General features: G+C 35.5%; 1 protein-coding gene across 15 annotated transcripts in view; it reads left to right on the plus strand.

Annotated features, from left to right (window-relative positions):
* Window positions 1–23140, plus strand: part of PICALM (phosphatidylinositol binding clathrin assembly protein) — a 106129-nt gene that overhangs the window by 76629 nt on the left and 6360 nt on the right. For 4 of the 15 annotated variants that reach the window (XM_024131623.2, XM_007124913.4, XM_007124917.4 and 1 more), the window contains 7 exons: window positions 7235–7342; window positions 8909–9040; window positions 9133–9163; window positions 9345–9444; window positions 13046–13069; window positions 14457–14516; window positions 16022–16126. In XM_024131623.2, coding sequence (XP_023987391.1) covers window positions 7235–7342; window positions 8909–9040; window positions 9133–9163; window positions 9345–9444; window positions 13046–13069; window positions 14457–14516; window positions 16022–16126 — 560 coding nt within the window. Of the gene's footprint in view, window positions 1–3012; window positions 3094–7234; window positions 7343–8908; window positions 9041–9132; window positions 9164–9344; window positions 9445–13045; window positions 13070–14456; window positions 14517–16021; window positions 16127–23140 lie in introns of all 15 variants that reach the window. The other 11 variants (XM_007124914.4, XM_007124919.4, XM_024131624.3 and 8 more) reach the window with 6 other exon arrangements.

Consider the following 23140-nt stretch of genomic DNA (forward strand, 5'->3'; position numbering starts at 1 on the left):
ATTTCATACCAAAGTTGTACAAGGAAGAATACGTTTTTAAGTACATACTAAACTGAAATAAATGTTTTTGAATCCTGCTAAAAAGATGCTAAACCCCCTTAAAAGATGATGAAAACTGTTTTTATTCAATTCAGAGAAACAACGTAAGGTGACACATTTAAATCTTTGATTAAAGCAGCATGCAGAAAGTCATCTGTGTACCCTGGGTAGATCATGCGGCCATATTCTGTTAGATATATCTTAGAGAGGGGAGGATGGAAGGTGACTAGAAAGCAGTAGTTGGAGATCTGAGAAAGTTTCAAGGCAGGTGCTCCAGTTATACAACTAGTCTAATAGTTCTAAAGTGTAATATTTGGTTGCAATAATTCCTTTATTATATTGTAATACATTTAAAACTTATATAAAAAGTAATTGAAACTAAATTATACATTTTGTTGCTCTAGAAATTTGTCACATGGAGTGCCTTTTTGCTTGGTAATAAGCGGTAGCTAGAGTTATCTTTGGAGTGTTCTGTTGGGGTGGTGTTTTTTTAGGTTTATCTTTTCTTCATATTTACTGAATATGAATAGTCAGTATGTTGTAAATATGGCTGTTTGTATCTTTTTAAGTCAGTTGCCTTAATTTGGGAATATGAAACAGATACGTCTTTGCTTTGGGACTATATATTTAGATCTTTTAGGTCAGAGTAGTGCATGGGCTTCAGGATGTCACATCTGTATCCCCTGAAGGGGGACAGAATGGAGGGCAGTAACCTTAAGTGCTGAAGGTTGTAGCTATTTCACATATAAACAAAAACAGAGTAAAAATATATAAAAGTCATGTGAGAGAGTTAATTATTATTTTGACTTTTCAAGGAAAGCCTGTAATAAGAGGAATATACTAGAAATGTCATATTCCTAATGTTTTTTAAGTTTAAGGCCTATGATTTGGGGCAAGAGGAAGAAGACCAGAAAGCAAAGCAGATTAGTAAAGTTGATGGCTATATACTCCAAGGTCATTCGGTCCACTTGAAAATTAAAATCATAGAATTGGTGATTTAGAGTTTGCAAAAACCTGCAGAGAATGTTTGGTCCAGCTCTCAACTCTCATAGTGGTACGAGAACATTATTACCATTTTATGGATGCATCACCTGAGTCCTAGAAAAGTTAATCAAGATAACCCAGCTAGTGGGAGCAAAGCCTACAGCAGGAGACAGCAGCTTTGCTCTGCAGTGCTCTTTCCCTTATGGAAGTGCAGACTTTCATTTAAACCCTTATCTTCCTCTTTCTGAGGGCAAATAACACAAATGAATGTATGAAGTATACTTTAAAAAAAAAAACACATCTGCCAAGTTTTGTCATTAGAGAAAAAAATCTTGTTAAATACTTTTTTTTTTTAATGAAAATGAGTGCAGAAGGGGAAATTAAAAACCACTGATGTCAAACCATTAGGCATTAGTCTAGGATAGGGATCAGCAAACTTTTTCTTAAAAGGTCAGATTGTAAATATTTTTGGCTTGTGAGCCACACGATCTCTTTCGCAGCTGCTCAACTTTGACATTATAGCATGAAAGCAGCCGTAGACAAGACATAAACACATGAGCTTGGCTGTGTTCCAGTAAAACTTTATTTACAAAGACAAGCAGCTGTAGTTTGTTGATACCTGTCCTAGAAGAGGCTTTTTAATAAGTCTTTCAATGCAAGTTGAAAGTTCCTGAGAAGTAGAGTTGTGTAATAAAAATTCCAATACTTTCTTACTCAGAGTAGTAAGAGCATGAGGGGACCACCCAAGGTGTGCCATTCCTGGCCCTGTATCGTCTAATTAGCCACTAGACACATGTCATCATTTAAAGGTTAATTAAAATTAAATGTTAAATAAAATTAAAATTTTACTTCCTCACTTGTACTAGCCACATTTCCGTTCTTCAGTGGCACATGTGCCTAGTGGCTCCCATAATGTACCATATGCACAATCTGCATATTGTGTGGATTTATAAAACATTTCTGTTATTAGAAAGCTCTGTTGGATAGTGCTCTAGAACAGTGGTCAGGAAACTTTTGGTGTAAGGAACCAGGTAGTAAATGCTTTAGGTTTTTATAGGATGCATAAAATCCTTGAGTCGTCATCTTTCCTTTTTTCTTTCTTTTTTTTTAAACAACCCTTTCAAAAGGTAAAAACCATTTTTAGCTCACACGGGCGTATAAAAATAGGCCCCAGGCTGTAGTTTGCCAACCCCTGCTCTATATAGGATTAAGAACGACCAAGAACAATCAGAGTTAGGTATGTAGATACCTTCCAACCCTTCCAGGGGAGGACCTTGATTTGATGATATGATTCTCAGTGTACTTGGTAGCTTGTCCTCATTAAAGCTATAAGAATACTGAAATTTGTAAGTCAAGGGGAGTGGGTTGTAGTCCCAGCTGTACCATGTTTGTGACCTTGTCTAGGCCTGCTTCCTCATCTGCAAAAGAAGACATTAGAAGACATGTTGGTATTGACTAAAAAGCCAACTGGTTCATATTTCTTTATCTAAAGAAATGTAGTATTGGTTATTTTTAAAAATTTGTTGTGAATATTATTTATATATATATTTTAAATATAGTATGAGGCTTCCCTGGTGGCACAGTGGTTGAGAATCCGCCTGCCAATGCAGGGGACACGGGTTCGTGCCCCAGTCTGGGAAGATCCCACATGCCGCGGAGCGGCTGGGCCCGTGAGCCATGGCCACTGAGCCTGCGCTCCGCAACGGGAGAGGCCACAACAGTGAGAGGCCCACATACCGAAAATAAATAAATAAATATAGTACTTATAATGGAGGCTTAAGTGCTTTTTTTTTTTTTTTTTAGTAAGTTGTAATTTGAAGAACACCAATGGCTTGGACTCCTCTGTTTTTTCTTTTGTTTGTTTTTGTTTGTTTCTGTTTGTTTTTAATTACTCCATTCCACTCTTAACTGTTCCTCCTCACTTTCTCACTTTTCTCTTTTTTCTTTTTTTCCTGTCCTTTCTTTTCCCCCCTTTATATGCCTTGTCAGATTCTTTTTGTGGTACTCAAGCTTATCGTAATACTACCCTTATGTGCCATGAACCTTCTACTGTAGCTGGTTTATTTGGAGGTAGGTAACAATAATCTCTAAAATTTATCAGTTTATTTATGCAAGAGGGGTTTCTTTTTGTTGTTTTCCTTAAAATGAGTTGGTAAGAAAAAAAATACTTGGTTTTGAAGAACAGGTAGTTTTTTGTTTAATTTTGTTTTTCTTGATTAAACACATGATTGTTTTATGAATGGATGCCTGTCATCTTCCTGCTTTTATTCATTCTCAAAACTTTCAAATTTTCACAAGAGTTTATAACATTTTAATATTACAAGCTTATGGAATTTAAAGCTCTGTGTATAGATCTTAGTGATAGAATGGCAGATAATTTTGATTTGAACAGTTGTGGCACAGGTGAAGGGAGATTATACTGGAAAGAAGCATGCTTTTCCAGCACTATGCAAAGGCCATAGAAATGGGAAGTAGTTTCCAGGAACAGGTAACCAATTTGATCTGTATCTTTCTAAATATATTCTGTGTAAGCCAGTGCAGTAGCAATAAGACCTCAAAATCCAGCTGAATTTTTTTTGTGTATAGGAGTTGTTACCTTAGTTAAGTTGGCATTAAAAAGTAGGTTTGACACAGCTGAAGAACTGAGGTTCTTGACTGGCAGTAAGAATTAGACATGGTTAAAAGTGTTTAAAAATGGAATTGTTGAGGGCATTTAACGGAAAGAAAATGTTTGGAATATGGTGAACTTGGGTGTGAATTCCAGTTACACTCCTTTACCTGTGTGACTTTAAGCAAGTATTTAACCTTTCTAAGACTACGAAAATTGGGATAATAATGTCTTGCAGGATTGTTAATGAGGTGTACATATATGCCTGTATAACATCTAGCACAATGCCTGACACAGAATTATCATTAAAACTACTTGTATTGAGAACTATCTTGTGGGGACTTCCCAGGTGGTCCAGTGGTTAAGACTCCGCGCTTCCACTGCAGGGGCAAGGGTTCAGTCCCTGATCAGGGAACTAAAATCCTGCATGCCATAGGGCGAGGCCAAAAAAAAAAGCAATTATCTTGTGTATGTGTATTTCATACTTGGAGTATACTTCTTACCTAAATTATTTAATCATCAGATATAATCTTGAAAACTCATTGTTTTTGTATTGCTTATAGATTTTTAAATTGCCAAGGGCTATTTATTTTTTACCCCAGTATTTGCTATTTCAAAGCTCAAGAAGTTCATAAAACTTGAAGAGTCCTGATAAATAGATATAATTATTATAGCTATAATAATAAAAACTAATTTTCTTACCTACTAATTTATATAAGATGAAATACTCAGGATAAACCAAAAACCCTTAATAGCTTCTGAAATCAAAGAAATTGGGGTTTAAGTCTTGATTCTGCCACTTACCAATTATTTTACCTTGGATAGGTTGTTTAATCTCTTAGTTTCCTCATCTGTAAAATGAGGATAATAATAACTGTCTCATAGTGTTATTGTGTGGTTTAAATAATAACCTGTCTATAAAGCCCTTGAATAATGTTTAATAAATAGTAGCAGTAATTTTCTCAAAAAAGAATGAGGCCTATTTATTACAGAACTACCACCAAAATCTATTAAACAACCCAGCCAATTTTTCTCAAAGGTGTTTGGATTGCTTTTCTGTCCCAAAAGCTTTTTCATCTTGTACCTTTCAGTCACCTTACTATTGTCCTCTCGAGATTTGCCCTGTAGCACAGTGGTTTCTGAATGTTAATCTGTGAACTGGAGCTGTTCAATGACAGAGTTTTCATTGGGCTTTGTGAAATGAAAGAGTTAGGCAGTTCAGTGTAGTGATTATTTCATAAAATTAACCTTAACTTTGATAGCCTATTCATCTTTTTTGGGGGGGGGGTCCCTAAATCTGCTCTTTTGAAATGGTGATATTCTGTAACTTTGCTTTAAGTAACTTTTAAAAATTAAAGGTTGACAATCTAATCAACTATTATAATTCATTAAGAATTTCCCTTTTAGTTTATTCTTCTGCTATGTAGAAGCTTTTAAAATTTGAGGTACTAGCTCTGGATTACTTTATATCTTTTCAAATCTTTTATACTTTTAGGCAGTAATATAATTTCACAGATTGGTGCCCCTAGGGACCTCAGGAGATGGCTCCTCTCTTTACAGAAAAGTAATGAAGTTGTTTTTGTGTTATTATAAAGGATAGGCTCATCTCTGATATCAATCAAATTCTAGAAAATTTGGGACAAGATAGCAAGGGAAAAGAGAAATTGGTATGCCGTCCTACTTTATAAATTATTGTTCCCTGTGTTTTCTAAAGTTTGATGATATCATAGCTCAGATATTATTTCCAGGATGATTTAAAGAATGCTGTGTGTGGTGGTTTAGCATGGGCATATAATTAAGCATGATAGATTTTTGTCTTTCTTGAGTAGATACATCTGTTCTTTTTGTAAGGAGTTATGAGAAGAACCATCAAGCCCATGGTATATTTCTTAAGCAGTTCGTACACTTCAAAGAGCTGTTAAATCAGTATATCTATAGAATTCTAGGAGCCTTTTGATGAATGGTCACATTTATTTACTAAATTACTTTATGTTTTGATAGTGCTTATATTCTCATTGTATAACCAGTGTCTTTGAGTTAAGAGCATTTTAAGGGTTAAATAATTACGGAATAAGATCAAACTTGTACATTTAAAAAATTTTGTGCCCTACAGAATATTCATACTGTGATGTAAAATGCTACTTTTAAAGTAGTATCATTGATGTATACCAGCTTGTGTGGGTCATTGTTAATAATAAGTCATTGCTTTCTGGCTTCTCTGGCTTTGAGGACCTTCTTGAACTTCTCACCAAATCTTGTCCTACTTTTTGTTTTTCTTTAAGATCAGTCCTTTTAGTACAGCATTATCGTACTTCTTTTTATCCTGGTGGTATACATTAAGAGTTCAAAGTGAGATTCTTACAGACTGAAAGTTCTTTAGCAGAAAGTTGGGATAGGAAGAGAGAGAGAGTCTATGTTTAGGGCTCAAAAGTTTAATTTCTCTTTAATGATGTAGTTGTTAATCTTCTAATACCAGACTTTTTTTAATTTTTAACATTTTGACTTTATAGAACTTAGAAATGGAAGAGAATTCAGGAGCCATTTATTAGAGCCTTCCACAAAGCAAAACAATTCCTTCTTTGTGATCCTTGCTAGGCTTTTCTCTACTTGGATATATACTCAGTGATTGAAAGCTCCCCAAGTCATGTGACAGCCGTAATGGTTTTAGATGATTTTAATTCTTCTTGTCAGCCTCTGGAAATTCAGAGCCTCACCTCACAAAGTACAACCTCACACAATTGAAAATCTTATCGTTTACCTCAGCATTGTCTGGTTTCAGCAACATGAGCTGGGTGTCTGTTGGCTTATTGCCACTACCATCAGTGTAACATGGACAGGAAAGAATAAATTTTCCGGTGTTTCAGAACAGTTAGGTAAATTAGTATATTCGATTATACATGTCAGCTCCACTTTTGGAAGTAGTTAAGTTGAAGTTAGAGGGTGGTTGGGTGTTGAAAATAGTCTGTTTTTTGGTTTTTTTTTTAATATTCAAAAAAACATCTGGACACAAGGTGGTGTCATAAGGATTAGTGGGTTATAACTTTCAGAATCCTGTCACTTCTCAAATTAACTTAAACCATATAGCTTTTGATTAACCATTGAAGGAAGGAAGGGAGAAAGGAAGGAAGGAGAGAGAAATATGGAAGGTGAGTAGGTAGAGGGAGAAAGACTCTTGGGGGATACTAAGTAGACTCATATTTTTTTAAAGCACCACAGAATACTTATTTTATTCCCAAATGATCCCTTAAATTAAATTTGGCTTCATGCAAAATCCTAGAATTTTAGATGTGTTTGGTTTTTTAACATCAGCTTACAAGTTTAAGGTAAAAAATAAGCAAAAAATGTTATTTCTGTAATGAAACAAACTAGTAGTTCAACTTCACTTGTTCTTTTGTTAGTTTTCTTAGTCAGTGGGATGATTTTGTTTTGGAAAATGTAATCACAAAAGATGTGGTAGTCGAGGAAGCATTTTGCTTGAAGGGTTGGCTTTGTTTTTTGTTGTGGGAATTTACTGCTTTTTCCATTCTTTTGTCATCATTGTTAAAGAGCTGTAGATGTAGAGTTATTAAAGAATTGAGCTTTTTCCATTTTGGTTTTTCTTAGGATTCACTCCTTCTCCAGTTTCACAGCCACATCCTTCAGCTGGCCTTAATGTTGACTTTGAATCTGTGTTTGGAAGTAAATCTACCAACATTATTGTAGATTCTGGGGGTAAGAAAAAATTGCTTTATTAACATTACTATAATGTTCTAGTTTAGAGTCTGTGTAAGGACAGATAATGGTCCTTTTAACATGTGTAAATAGATGAAATTGGGGTAAGAAGTGGTCCCTCTTTCCCCAGCCAGTAGAAGAAAGCTTCAAGGGACTGTTAGCCTTTACTCTTTTCTTAGTGGCAATTTTGAATCTGGGTAGATTTTGTTTCTCCCAGAGCTATTAAATAAGAGAAAAAAAAGAGATTTTACTCAAGATTAGACTGCTAAATTGCTAGTGACTGTGTGTAGAATGCTGTACATTTTACTCTTAATTTTTACCTTTACTGAAATGAAATTGGCTTTTTTGAAAACTAGGAAAATATGACCTTTGGTACCTTGACTTGTTGAGGTAGTCTGTGTAGTGAACAGCTAGAATAATTAAATATCAGAGTTGTGGGTTCAGGGGCTTTTTATTGTTTTATAGTATGCTTGTTTAGTCATCTTAAGAGAACTTTATAAATCTGTAGAGCCAAGTTTCCATTTAACATCTTGGTAATTTGAAGTTTTGTAAAGATTGAGTTCCTATAAAGTTGGCAACAAATTATATTCTTAATCATGGGGTGGTAAGTGTAGTAATTAAACTCAAGCCACTTAAAGAAATATATTGAGGTGTTGTTAATTTTATAATATACACTTAGTTATCATAAGTATACATACAAAAGTAAGAAGCAAACTTATAAAGAATGTGTATGGACTAGGAATTTTTTTTTTCTGTGCACTCGTAGGTTTATAATTATATTTTTTGATGCATTTGACTTTTTCCTCTTGAGTTTATCTTGCTGGGAAAAAAGATAAAGGAAATAGAAACCAATTGTTCATATTTTATAAACCCCCGTTTTTGGTGACTTTCTTTCATATTCTCTAGTATTCCTGGGTTGTGCCGTTCAGTCCTTTGGTGGTTTGGTTGATTGGATTTGTTTTACCTTCTACCATTTGGTAGCGAACCTTAAGGGATTTTATTTTATTTTTTTTATTATTATTTTTTTTTATTGTTTTTTATTTTTTTATTTTTAAGCAGTGTTCTACTTTACTAGATAGTTTTATGCAGTTTGAGTGTAGTTTAGCTATTTCTTATGTATAGTTTAGGCTAGCTGTTTTTAGACAGGAAAAGAGATAACCTAGTGGTTCATTTTCACTTGCTTCTAATATACTGTTTTACATATACCGTACATTCTCCACTTCAAAGAGTATAAAAAGGTCTATAAAATATTATTTCTTAAAAGCAACTTTTTTTTCAAAGTTACAGAGATGTATTTTTTACCTGTATTGCTTCAGGTATAAGTGAGTCTTCAGAAAATTTTGTCAGCTGAGGGGACGGATTAATTCCATTCCCTTCTCTTTCACAGAGAAGGGATTTGAAATGGTGGATTTCTCCTTTTGCCACTTAAGAGCATTTATTAGTGCCCGTTTTCCTGGAGGACTTCTCCAGTAAACAAACAAGGAGAAAAGGCAGAGACCTCCTTTAGAAAGCTGTAGCACCATAAAGTTCCTTACAAATCCTATTTCGTCTGTTTGTAACTTTAAGGCTTTGATGAACTAGGTGGACTTCTCAAACCAACAGTGGCCTCTCAGAACCAGAGTCTTCCTGTTGCCAAACTCCCACCTAACAAGTTAGTATCTGATGACTTGGATTCATCCTTAGCCAACCTTGTTGGCAGTAAGTATTTTTTGTATTCTTTACTCTTTAAAATAAGTTGTTTTATAAGAATCAGTCTAGTTTTTAAATGCTTTATTTTTCTCCTGTCCTAGATCTTGGCATTGGAAATGGAACCACTAAGAAGTGAGTGTTTTATTTGTATTCTTTCCCTATGTGCTATTTAGAGGTTGGTTAGGCTTTTCCTCTCAAGAAAGTATGTGTAGAGATGTCATCTGCATCTTAAATGCTCTGTTCAATCTAAATGTATAGTAAAGAAACTTCATAATTACACACACTTAATATTCTCACTCATATTTATTTAAAGTGATGTAAATTGGAGTCAGCCAGGTGAAAAGAAGCTAACTGGAGGATCTAACTGGCAACCAAAGGTTGCACCAACAACTGCTTGGAATGCTGCAACAATGGTGAGTTGGAAAAGCTCATTATATACTAACATGAATGATTTAGGTAAATGTGTAACATGAAAATGTTTTTAAAATAGTGATAAGGCATAAGTGGAAAGATTGTTACCAAGTTTTAGAAATACAAGTAATTTGTATTTCTTTTAAAGGAAGCTTGGTTGACTGTGTTTGCCAGGTACATTTTAGTAGCTAACATTTATTTAAAGGTTACTTTGTGTCAGGCATCATTCTAACAAATAATATGTGGTTTTGTTTTATATAATCCTCAAATTAACCTTACACGTAGTAACTATTGTTATCCCAATTTTACAGATGAGAAAATGAAAACACAGGGTTATTAAGTAATAAGCCCAGATCACAGAGATTGGGCGGGTTTTTAGAACCCAGGCAGCCTTACCTCAGAGCATATTCTCTTAATCACTATTCTCTACTGCTGGTTTCAAATCTATTATTTATTTATCTACAATAAGTAAATAACCTTAACACTGAACCAATTGCTAGAGTCACACACATACACGTATTTCCCCCAACAATGGCTCAGTGTTCACTAATGCAGGGGTCCCCACTGCCTGGGGCCACAGACCAGTACGGGTCTGCTGCCTGTTAGGAACTGGGCTGCACAGCAGGAGGTGAGTGGCGGGCAAGTGAGCGGAGTTTCATCTGCCGCTCCCCATTGCTCACATTACCACCTGAGCCATTCTCTCCCCGCTCCTCCACCTGAGGAAAAATTGTGTTCCCTGAAACCCGTCCCTGGTGCCAAAAAGGTTGGGGACCACTGCACTGATGGTGCAGTGTTCACTAATTCAGTGTTCTGGTGACTTTAAGAATATAAGTGCAGCAAATAAGGAGAATCAACTATATAAATTATATGACAGTATTAACAAAAGCCAAACAAGTATAGTTTTTTTTTTGTTTTTTTGTTTTGTTTTGTTTTGTTTTGCGGTACGCGGGCCTCCCACTGTCACAGCCCCTCCCCATTGCGGAGCACAGGCTCTGGACGCGCAGGCACAGCGGCCATGGCTCACGGGCCCAGCCGCTCCGCGGCATGTGGGATCCTCCCGGACCGGGGCACGAACCCGTGTCCCCTGCATTGGCAGGTGGACTCTGAACCACTGTGCCACCAGGGAAGCCCACAAGTATAGTTTTAACTGAGTATGCCTATACACGTACACATCTCACATAGATTATAATCTTAAATCCCAAAACAAAAAAACTCATTCTAGTGGATTATATATTTTTTTATTTTACAAAAGAGAAAATGAGTGCCAGAGGTGTTAAGTGACTTGCCTGAGGCCTCCCCACTAATAGGTGCCTGAATTGAGAGACTCTTGCCCTATCCAGCTGGCCCCAGAGCCAGAGCTTCTTGCAGTATACTACACTGTTCCCTACTTCTCCATCTTCCGGTCATCTTCATGTCAGAGCTGAAACAAGGCACAGCCCCACCTTGTTTGACCTCAGCTGGGAATGAATGCATCCGGTGACAATTTTTCACTACTTTGCGCACGTATGTGAATGACTTCAAAAGCACCACAAGTATTGATTTGGGGATTACAAATAAATTTCAGTGCATAGCAAATTTGCAAATACAGAATCCATGAGTAATGAAAATTAATTGTATATGATAATTAATGAGTTAGCATCTAGTACTGAAGAAGTTCTAATGGTTTTAATTAATATAAGGTATGGTCGTCCCAGAGTAGTTTTGTGGCTGTACCCCTATCCTTGGTCAGCTGCTGTTTTACCAATCCAGTAAGTCTCCCTGGCTTGGAGAAAACCAATTTCTTTTTGTAGAAAAATTTGAAACATGCTTTCTTGCAACAGTGTGTGCTAATAAGCAGCATTTGATTACACAAGCCACACATTGTATCCTTTCTCTTGTTGTTAGAGACCCCCATTATCCTTTTTTTTTTTTAATTTTTAAATTTTTTTTATTGGAGTATAGTTACTTTACAATGTTGTGTTAGTTTCTGCCGTACAGCAAAGTGAATCAGCCACACGTATACATATATCCCCATTTGCCCACTTTTTAAAAATATACCTTCAGGGGCATTAGTTCTTTTTTAAAAAATTTTTCATTTTATTTATTTATTTATTTACATCTTTATTGGGTTATAATTGCTTTACAATGTTGTGTTAGTTTCTGCTGTACAACAAAGTGAATCAGCTATATGTATACCTATATCCCCTCCCTCTTGAGTCTCCCTCCCACCCTCTAGGTCCTTACAAAGCACGGAGATGATCTCCCCACATTATCCTTGTTATAGCTACTTTTTGTTATTAAATCTCTTCCAGAGCACTGTGCTGTTTTGCTGTTTCCTTGGGTTAATTGTATGTTAAAATTAATAGGGCTGAGCTAAAAATAGTGGACTGTTAAAGTTTTACATGACATTAAAGAGTTTTATTAGTTTCAGTCTTCATTAATGGAAAATAATATTGAAATTTAGCCACCTTTTAAAATCAGTACTTTTTCTCTGGTAGTGGTCACTACCATCACCAATAATAAAACCTTGCATTTAAGTAGTTTACATTTTTACACATACACACACACACTATCCTGAGTCTGTAAACAGTGCACTCTTGGGGGAGTTCGAGCAGCTATTGTCCCAACTATAAGGATAAAGTTATGCAATTTTTTTTCCCCTCAAGTGCAAAGCAACTAGAAAGCATATTTAAATTGAAATCCATCCCTTCTGACTTGGAATCCAGTGTTTTTCCCACTCTAACACACCTCTCTGACTAGGGATGGCAGGAGGTTAGGTTAGTAGATTTTATAGCCTCAGGAGTGAATTATACATTGATAATATATGAGGAATGATATAAATCCAAATGATATAAAAATACAATGAATATTTTCTTATTTTGTGTTAAATTAGTATTAATCTGTATGAAGTATTAGAAGTTTGCGAATAGCACTTGACTTAAGATTGACTGTTAGCATGTAATAGGCATCTAACCATCTAGAATTTGTTGATAAGAAGCAATATCTATGATGCTGTGTTGTATATGGTAAGGTATATCATCTCTTAAGGAGTTTGTTAAAACATTTGTATGTATGTATTTTATAGAGGTTCTTTTTAATGACTAACATTTAGGGCTGGTGGTGTGATTCAGTACTTAGATAAACTGCTGTTTTTGACATTTCTTTACATTTCTAACCTTTTTATTAATCCTTAAACACTGTCAAGGTTTTTAAATTTTTAAAAATTTTAAACATTCATTGATGTTTTATTAAAATTGTTACACTACCAACTCTTTTCATTATGTTTGCTTTTTTTCTGCATTATGCAATGCAACCCTGTTTATGGGATGCACTGAATTTTGCACTGTTGATGCTACTGATAGATTTTATGTTTTGATGACACTTGTAATCGATAAACTATTATGTAAGTAAGGTGATGATGCCAAAGACTAAATTTCCCTTGTCAACCTTGATAGTGTTTTAGTATAGATGTTCTTCCATTAGATACTGGAAATACAAGGGATTTTAGGTAGTTAATGAATGTTCATGTGAACTAAAATGCTCTCTATGTATTTTCTGTTGTGTAAGTACTTGTTCTAATCCAGTGTTATTGCATTATGTAATTGTTCTCCCTGGGAAAAACAGAATGGCATGCATTTTCCACAATACGTAAGTGACCAAAAACTAGCCTTTTTTGCAATAAATTGGCATGCTGTTAACCAATGCTGTAGCAGAATCTCATAACCTTCTAGCTATTACTTGTTTTCACATTCAGATTTTCACTGTGCCAAAAATTCTTCCTAGCATCTACTGATTTTGTGGGTTTGTTGCAGAATTGATTCTGATGGTGGCATGGGAAATATAAATTTTTTTTCTTGCTTAATATTCTGCCATTTGCTGCCAGATGGCTGGGTGTCTGTGTCTGTATCTGTGCTGCCACTATGCACTTGATGACTTCTGAATGAAGGGAAATGTTGATTGTGGTAATGTTGAAAATAACAATTGCATGAAATCTTACAGGCTTCTGCTGAACTTGGCAGTTTGTCTACTGCTCTCGCAGCTCTTGGTTTTTAAGTAGGGAGAGACCAATAAGTCCTACATGCTTACCCAAATACTAAACTTTTAACTGTTCACTTTAGTTATGCTTCATTTAACTTCTCCATGTGTATGTTCAAATTGCCATATAATTTGTTATTTTTTTCATGTTTTAGCAGTGTTATTGGTCTTTCACCTGTATTCAGCTTCAGTTTTTATTATAAGATAACACACACAGGGAATGTTGTTAAGACAGCAGATATATCTAAAATGATTCTGTGCTGAGATTGTATATTTTGAGTTAAAGTGTGAGGAGGAAGGGACCTTAAACATCTTAGTGGTAGATGGCTCTTTTAGGACTTAAAGCATAAACAGACTTAAAAATGTATTGCTCTTCCAAATTGGTGCTTTGCAGAAGATAGTTTAAATAATTTACGGAATAAATTAGAAGGAATACTAGTATACATACTCTACCTAAGAACTTGTGCTTCTTAGAAATAGTCATACTCCATAGTGGTTTGAAATCTTTGGAGTTATTTGAAAACAGTGAGTGAGGTCCTTAGAAACAAATTTTTTGGAAGATCAGATTGTTCATTGATTTGGGATCTTTACATTTTTTTTTGCTCAAAAAATGAAGTACCTAGGAAAACATTCAGTAATACTACTTTTCTAGGCAAACATTTTTTATGTTAGTGATAGACTTTAAATTTTAGAACTTTGAGTATTTTTAAAAATCTGAATATTTTTAAAGCTTGTAAAAGCACATTGAAATCTTAGATCACTGTTGTATCTAACTTTAAATGGTATTTTTTCTTTCTGATAATTCTGCTTTTCCGCTAATTTCAAGACACTTTTTTTCATTGAGCTTTAATTGACACAATTATTAACGAACACAAATGACATATTTAATCACAGCTGTCTTAGCAATTCTTTTTAGTGGAACTACAGCTATTAATTCCTTGAACTCCGTTGACATACATGAGTTATACTTCCTTGTTTATTTTTTCTTTCATCATGTCAGGCACCCCCTGTAATGGCCTATCCTGCTACTACACCAACAGGCATGATAGGATATGGAATCGTAAGTATTTTTCCCAACACAGCTTTTTGAAAATAGGTTGACTCACATTTAACATGCATTAATTTCCCAACTTAACTGAAAAAAGAACTTAGTGCCACATATATCTGTGTTAATGCCTAACACAGAACCTTGCACCATAGCATAGGTTTCATAAGTATTTCTAGAATAGTCATTATACAACATATAATATTTATTAATGTTCACTGTATTTACTTGACTTATTTTTCCTCTCATAAGTTTGCTAGGCATTTTATACTTCATTATGAACTCATTTAAACATTAATGTTAACTCCAAGTCCTTGTTGCTGTGACCTTACATTAATACCAGTGAGGTCTTATAACTTGAATACCACTCTAGGGGAAGGGGGGAATTTTATATTTCTTGAATTGTGTAGGGGTAAATTTAGTTTAGAAAAGGCCACAGAAATTTTCCCATGACATGACTGGGATAGTACAGAAACAGTCCTTAAACCTTTAAGCTGCCCACAACCCACATTCTAGACTGCCCTTACTCTCCCAAATCTCTTAATACATAGACTAACATAAATAAGAAATGAAGGTAGTGGCTTCAGTCCACCACACACTTTGGCAGAACTGTTGCTGGTGGGAGGTAGCACTGCATCCATTGGTATTGCTGCTGTGGCTGCTTCTGCTACTTCTTCATTTATTTATACATCTGTAGCTCTTTTCCTGCATATGAAGAAGTTTCACAGCTTTTGGATTAGTAGTCATTACATTCAAAAGGTGTCTGCACAAAAAACTCAAAATGAATCTCTCACTACAAATAGGAGTCATCCTAAAAGGTTAAATAGAACTTGCAGAAAGATAAGGTTTTAGAATATAGCATTTTAACCAAAATAATATGGTGGTCAGTGTGTACTCTATTTTGTCACTTACGTTAATTATATACCATGGAGTGGTAATTTTTAAAGAGATGGTTGGTTGAGATTTATTTTCAATTATTTAAGAATGAACTAACCTCTTTGTATGTAATTTAAGCCTCTTGGTTTTCCCTAAAAATGTCTGAAATAAAATGAAAGAACCATTGGGAGTAAACTTCTTCAAACAATCAACTGTTTTCCCTTGTGCTTATTTGCATAATGGCCTAAGAACTTGATTTGATATACAAAGGCAGTTTGCTTTGAAATGTCTTAGCCATTTTATAGTTTCAAGTTTCCCATGTCTAAAGCTGGCAAATTTGGAAATTTTTTTTGTCTAAATTATTTTGTCTATTTATCATAGTTTGAATTTTGCAACTCATATAGAAAAAGTTGAGCTTTATTGCAAACTTTAAAAGATGAGCACATTAAAGACTTTCCATATAAAAAAAATACTCTTAAAAATTTGTAGCTGTCAGTCTTATTTGCATTTACAGGTATTTTCCCTTTGAGTTACTGCAAAAGTACTAGTACTGTTCATCCCTGTCATCCTTCTTGTTTACTTACTCATAATAAGGAAAATGTGAGTTAACATCCTTTAACTTGACATTTTTTGTTTTTTTTTAGCCTCCTCAAATGGGAAGTGTACCTGTAATGACACAACCAACCTTAATATACAGCCAGCCTGTCATGAGACCACCAAACCCTTTTGGCCCTGTATCAGGAGCACAGGTACTAATTAACATGCTACACGTAACTCTTTTAATGCGCTTGATGTGGAAGAAATATAATAGCAAAAAATCCTTTTATACAACTTGAGAAGCAGGTTATTAGCATTTTTCCCCTTCATTGTGGATGTTATTTTCTTTGCATATCTTTCTCATCTAAGGGTTTTTAGGAATATTGATTATTTGGAAAGAAAGGATAAACAGATTACAAATATTAAAGATGGAAAATTCTTGATAACTTACAGTTGGTGGGTCGAGAGGATGGTTTTTCTGAGGTTAAGGAACCTTTTTTCTGATAATGATTCTGACATGCTCTCCTTTGTGGGCCTTAGAAACCTTGAACTCAGAACTCAGTGCCTTGGCTTGAATGGTGCTACAGTGAAGGTGTTGCCTTTGAGATGTTTGTGAAACTTGACAAGTCTTCAAAAGTTGTGAATACTGTTTTTTCATTAGATAACTTCCTGCTGCTAAAGATCATATTTAAAAGTAAACCCCCCCAAAAGGGCAAAAAAGCTTGAAATGCCATGCTGACCTAATGTCTTCACAGGAAAGACTTTCCTCTTCAAATGTTTCTAAGGCCTTCTTCCAGTTCCAGAAAATTCACCTAAATATTCACTCTTTCTTTTTCATCTCATTGTTAGCATCAGGGAAATCTGTTTTTTTCTGAAAAAAGCTTCTCATTGTGGTTAGGAGAGGAGATATGAAGTTTCTCTGTTATTTACTTCTCTGGCGGCATACTATGGAATGAGATCCTTGTAAAGTGATAGGACAGCTTGTCCTTCTATATCTGTGGCTGTGCTCATATCGTTTAACAGTTAGAAATAATGATGTGATTGTTAAAGTACACCTTTCTTGGCTTCCGATGCCAACTGATTGGTTACTTTATGTGTTTAATGCTATTTGAAAACATTCATGGGAGCGTTTGGTAATGGACTTATTCCTTTTCCACTTGAATGGATATAAATATTACACTTACCAGTGCATACAGTGTTACATTGCCAAAATTATTTGTATTGATCCAGTTGAAGCTTCTGTCTCAGAAGCAGAATATGTTGTTACCTTAACCTTGGTTGCTGCCTGACAGTTTCCAAGCACTTTCACATACATTATCTCATCTTATTCTCTAATGAATCTTGAAGGTAGATGGGCCTAGGATCACTATTGTCATCATCCTTTATCTTTATAGATAAAGAAAGTTGAGACTTGGAAAGGTTCTTCAACTAAATAAGTGGTGAAATGCAACTTAGCTCCCAGAATCCTTGATTCCTGGTCGAGTGCTCATTTGTGCCACACTGCCTCTCTACTAGTGCAACTCAGCCCCTGTGGCCACTACAGTAGTACTGTCTTCCTTTTGTCAGCACTGAAGCACTCTGCTAATTCCTTGGGTTTCCTGTTGTATTATAAACTATATTTATGTATTTGTATTATGTATATTTATGTATTTATGTATTATGTATTTTTCTTAATGAATTACCTTTTAATTGTTTTCTCATTGTTTAGCTCTTTTTTCAATAAAAATTCCTTGAGGCAGAGATGTCTCTTTGTACATTGTAAAATAAATGATAGTTTAAATATAAGTCAGGTGCCATCAAAATAGAATCTTTTAATCAAATCCCGGTTCTCCAGCTCTTGTCAAAAATCTTTTCCTATTCCTTGAAGTATTTCTTTTGGGAGCCATTACTTACCAAAGGCATAACTTGTAGCGCCTGGTCTCTTGCCTACTTACCATTGAACCAAGTTAATATTCTTGAGAGTACCTCAACCCTCCCACATATATTTATCATATTACCATTAGTGAGGTATTTCAAACAATGTGTTGTGTGTTCTAAATTATATGTAGATTACTCTTAGTGCTGTGTTAGGGCCTGCTAGCGAGAAAGTAGCTAATACCTTCCACATGACTGTTAGCTCAGGCTTTTTGTTCTTTAGGAAATGGTCTTCACTATAGCTTTAATCTAATAGACTACACTGTAGTGTTGAAATTATGCCTCCCTATACACCTATACACTTCTTCTGTTCCCATTTTTTGTGCTGGCTTACTCTGTATTTTTAAGATATTTTAACACAACTATTAGATGCTTAAAGATGGGTATTATGTTCTTGTGTTTCATGCCTAACATTTTAGCTTTTTTTTTTTAATGTTTTACATGAGTGCATCTTTCTAGATGTTTGACTACATGGAAAACACTATATACCTATGGTTAATGCTTTTTTTTTCCTCTTCTGTGCTTCCTCATACTATTTGATTGCCTGTTACCGGTTACTAATGTGTTTAGGGACTCTTAACGCCCACTCGCTCATGCTTTGTATAAATCTTACTGGTACTTACTGGTATGTAAATTGAAATGTCCATTGCTGGTCAATATTTTATAAACTCATCCTGTGTTGCAATATGCAGCTATTATGTTACTAAGCATGAAGACAGTTAACTAGTTAGTTTCGCTTTTTTAAGTTACTGTGACGTGAACTAACATTCTCTTAATGAATGTTTATAAGACAGTTTAGATGTTGAAGAGTTTTGAGGGGGAGGGTTGTGTTTATTATGTTCTTATCACTTATTTATATGAGAAGCTCAAACTGATCCCTTATCTGTTTTCCCAAAAGCAATATGAAAACCATAGTAGAGTGTTACATTTGGGGATTTAATTTTTAAAATAAGCATATTAAAAGTTTTATTGTTTTCTTGATTGGTATTGGGGGCTTTGAGGGTTTTTTTTAATGGAGGATGTGGCTAAAGATGTAAAATGGCTGCTGGGTTTTGTTTGTGTTGGCCGAATTTAAGTAAGTATGACATCAGTTAAGTGTCTGAAAGGACACAATGGCTAGTTGTGAGTGCTTTTTACTGATCTAAATGGGGGCACTGTTGGCTTTGGATATTGGAATAATTCAAGTCTTACCAAAAAAAAAAAAGCCTTTTTAATGACTTTCCTGTGTATAAGAACTAATAGCTCTCTTTGCTTTTAGGCTTAGTTTAGTTTTTTTTGTTTGTTTGTTTTTTGTTTTTTGTTTTTTACTTTCTTCGTATGTTAACTGTGGGGGTTGGCAGTGCCTCTGTCAGCTGATCTGCCCAGCTGCATTTCTGTGAAGGCCTTTTGCCTTGTCAGCAGTGTGTTGTACTCATTCATCCTTGCTTAGTAGAAGATCCCATGAGGGGATTTACTTTGGGAATTGGGATTTAGGACCATAGGTGAGAATGTTTCTGCAGTCCCCTGGGCATACCCAAATCAGTCAAAACAAAAATTCGAGGAGTCCTGTCTGCTTACCATTATTGTTAATAAGACAACATGTACGACCAGGCCTTTTCACTGGATTTTTGCTGAGAACATTTTTTCTAAAAGGTGGAAATCTAATTCTTGTTTTAAACAAAACTTAGAACATATTCATAAAATCTTGGGTGACTGTGAAGTTCTACAAAATCTTCATGATGAACATCAGTGATTGTGTACAGCACTGTGAATATAGAAAGCACACAGGTGCATTGACTGTCTAACATTTACTAGAGAAGTCCTTTTTAAAAAATTATTTCTCTTAAACTTTTTTCTGTACATTAAAATATAGCCATGGGGGCTTCCCTGGTGGCGCAGTGGTTGAGAGTCCGCCTGCCGATGCAGGGGACACGGGTTCGTGCCCCAGTCCGGGAAGATCCTACATGCCGTGGAGCAGCTAGGCTCGTGAGCCATGGCCGCTGAGCCTGTGAATCCGGAGCCTGTGCTCTGCAATGGGAGAGGCCACAACAGTGAGAGGCCCGCGTACCACAAAAAAAAAAAAAAAAAAAAAAAAAATATATATATATATATATATATATATATATATATATAGCTATGAATTCTAGCTGAGTTGAGATTCAGATAGCAGATTTTAGAGAGAAAGCAAAGCACCAGCCTTGGAGTCAGCACATCTGCTTTCGAGTCTGTTATTAGTGTCCTGGGGCTGCTGTAACAAAGTGTACCACAAACTCAATTTCTTAAAACAACAGGAATTTAATCTCTCACAGTTCTGGAGACTTAAAGTCCGAAAACAAGGTGTCAGTAGGGCCATGCTGCTTCTGAATTCTCTAGAGGAGGATCCTTCCTTGCCGCTTCCAGCTTTTGGTAGCCCCAGTCATTCCTTGACTTAGAGCTGTGGCACTTCAGTCTCTGCCTCTTTCACATGGCGTACTCCTTGTGTCTCTGTCTTCACATGGCCTTTCCCTCTTTTTACAGAGACATCAGTCATTGGACTAGGGCCCACCCTGATGACCTTGTCGTAACTTGATTACAACTGCAGAGACCCTATTTCCAAATAAGGTCACATTCATAAATACATTCATAGGGGTCAGGGCTTCAACATATCTTTTTAGGGGATACAGTTCAACAGACTCTCAGCTCGACTCCTCACTAACCAGGTGTTTCAGAGAAAGTTGTCTATGTAACTTTAATGAGCCTCAGTTTCTTTATCTATAGAATGGTGATTTTTACCTTGTGTACTTTATAAGTTTGTTAAAAGGTCCAAATGAAAATATTTGTAATTGACTTAGGAATGTGGATGTTTATATTTTTTTATTGATGATTATAAAGAAGAAAATGTTACAAGGTTGCCCTATTTTCAGAAATTGTTTCTATTCCATTAGGCGTCCCTATTCCCAACTTCTGATTTATAATAATACAGTTTATATTTCTTCCTATGTGTTACAAATTATCTTTATTGTAAATATAATAATTCATAGTTCATTATTTTGAAACCTTAATCATGACTCACTATTATCTGATGACATCAGATAAACTCAGAGAGAGCCACAGGCTAGGGTGGTCACTGGGGTGTGGGGATGGGGCAGGCTGGGTGAGCACGGTCTGCATTAGGGCCTGAATCATCCACATGAGGTGTAGACGCTGGACATTGTTTATAGGAACCCGACACACTGCTCTTGAGGATTCTTATCAGCAGCACCTGAATTGGCTCAGCATTTGTGGAGGTGGTGTTACCCTAAAGTACCAAGCTTTATTTTATAGTAATTAAAATCTTGATTTGGTCCAATTTAATATAGTTTATAAGTCTCTTTTTGTGGGGAGGGGCAAACCTCTTTTGAAAATGTCTAAGGCTAAGGAACTCTGTCTTAGACGTTTTTAGTGCAAGCTCAATAGATAAATCAGGTAAAAGCAGGTAGCCTCAAGCTCATATATGGAACACAGTTTGGAAATTTTTTTTAACCAAACAAAGGTGCCATATTTTCAATAAACAGCAAATAAGTGGTGCATTGTAGGCACATGTAATTATTATTTTGTCTCCTTATATACCAGTTGACATAAACCTTACAGCTTTTCATTTTCTTTGGTTTTCAAGGGGTAAGAGTCTAATATGAATGAGCAGTGAACATTTTATTCAAATAAGCTGAGCCAGTTTTCATGATTTCCATCCATCAAATGGAACTTTAAACAGACGTCTCTTACCCTTGCAAATACTTCTGATATACAGAAATGTTGTTTATTTTTGGCTTAGGTCAGTTAATAGTATTTCCTCCCATGAGTTTAGGAAATCTTCTGATCTATTTCCCTCTCTCCAATTTGGTCTTCTTTAACTCTTTGTCGGTTTAGGTTGCCATAATTCTAAGGAGATGACTTAGATGCCATTTTGGAATAATGTCACTCCTATGTTAATAGTTTTAAGTTATGTGGACTCTAGCAGTAGAGAGGTTTAGAAACAACATATATTCAAAGAGAAATCCTCTTAGGTCACTGTCTGGTGCCCCTAAGACAAGATGAAGTAGTGCTTTGAAGGTGACAGGAGTAAGGTTGGTGTAACTTTGTGATGTTATTGATGGGCAGAAGCCCAAGATGGGTTGTGTTAAGCATAAACCCAAGAAGCAGTATCAAAAGGCACTAAACTCACCGTACAGGACAGTCCCTCTACCTTATGCAGTAGAGAAAGAAGTCCTCTGTTTTAGCCATACTTCACAGAGGCAGCTGAGAATAGCATTATCTTTAGTATAAAATTTTAGAATGCAGCACTATATGTTTATATCCCTATGCATCAGGATTCAGTGGTCTGGCCGTGGTCTAACATTATTCAAAAACAACATACCTTTCTGTGCTCAGTTTTATATCTGACATCTCTGTGAAATCATATTAAGTAGGGCTGAGGTTTCTAAAATGTTTCCATTGCACAGCAATGTCAGGAAAATATTCTTTAAGCATGTACCCTCAGTGTATTTATATTTATATATCCCTACAACAATATGTTATGTACATTAAATAACATGTAAAAACAGACATTTTAAAAGGGTGAAAATTAATAGGGAAGTTCTAATACTTCTAATATCCGACTTTGGTGACCATTTTTATACAGAGCTTGTTTTATCACCAGAAAACAATTTAGCATGTTATAGAATGCTTATAATATGTGTAAGTCACTGCTAGTTGCTGAACAAGAGACAGGGAGAATATGTTTCTTACATCTGAGGAGCCTAAAGGTGAGTATAATATGGAAGCACAAGTGACTGGTTGATGGTAAAATAAGAACTCTTATAAGAGCAACACAGACCAGACAGAGTGGCTCCTATTATGTAAGACTAGATGAGCATTTGATTGTAGGTGGTAAGGAAGGTTGAACTAATATTTGAGTGACTAACATATGCCAGGGTGCTTTTTGTATATTTTAATCCTCAAGACAGCCATTAACGGGGATGTGGGTATTGGGTCTTGATATTCTTAACCTCATTTTACAAAAGAGCCAGGATTAGATTCCTTTCCATCTTTCCATAAAACTGTGCTCTCTCATCCCCGGCAAAGGAAATATACCCATTTTTTCCTAAGATGTTAACTTTGCTTCTTCAGCAAAGACAAAATGAGTCTTTACAGCATTGCTATTTGCTATCCAGGCTTTTGGATGCAAATTCAAATGTAAAGATGTGGCAAAGGTGCTTCTTCTCTAAAAATTTTAAGCACAGCCAAGTTTGTCCTTAAATACTCAGTCTTTTATTCTCCCATAAGCTTTCAATTGCACTAGGTTCATTTTCTGAGCCTGATGCTATTTTCCTGTTCTA

This window comes from Physeter macrocephalus, chromosome 16 (assembly GCF_002837175.3).
Source record: "Physeter macrocephalus isolate SW-GA chromosome 16, ASM283717v5, whole genome shotgun sequence".
NCBI classification, from domain to species: Eukaryota; Metazoa; Chordata; class Mammalia; order Artiodactyla; family Physeteridae; genus Physeter; species Physeter macrocephalus.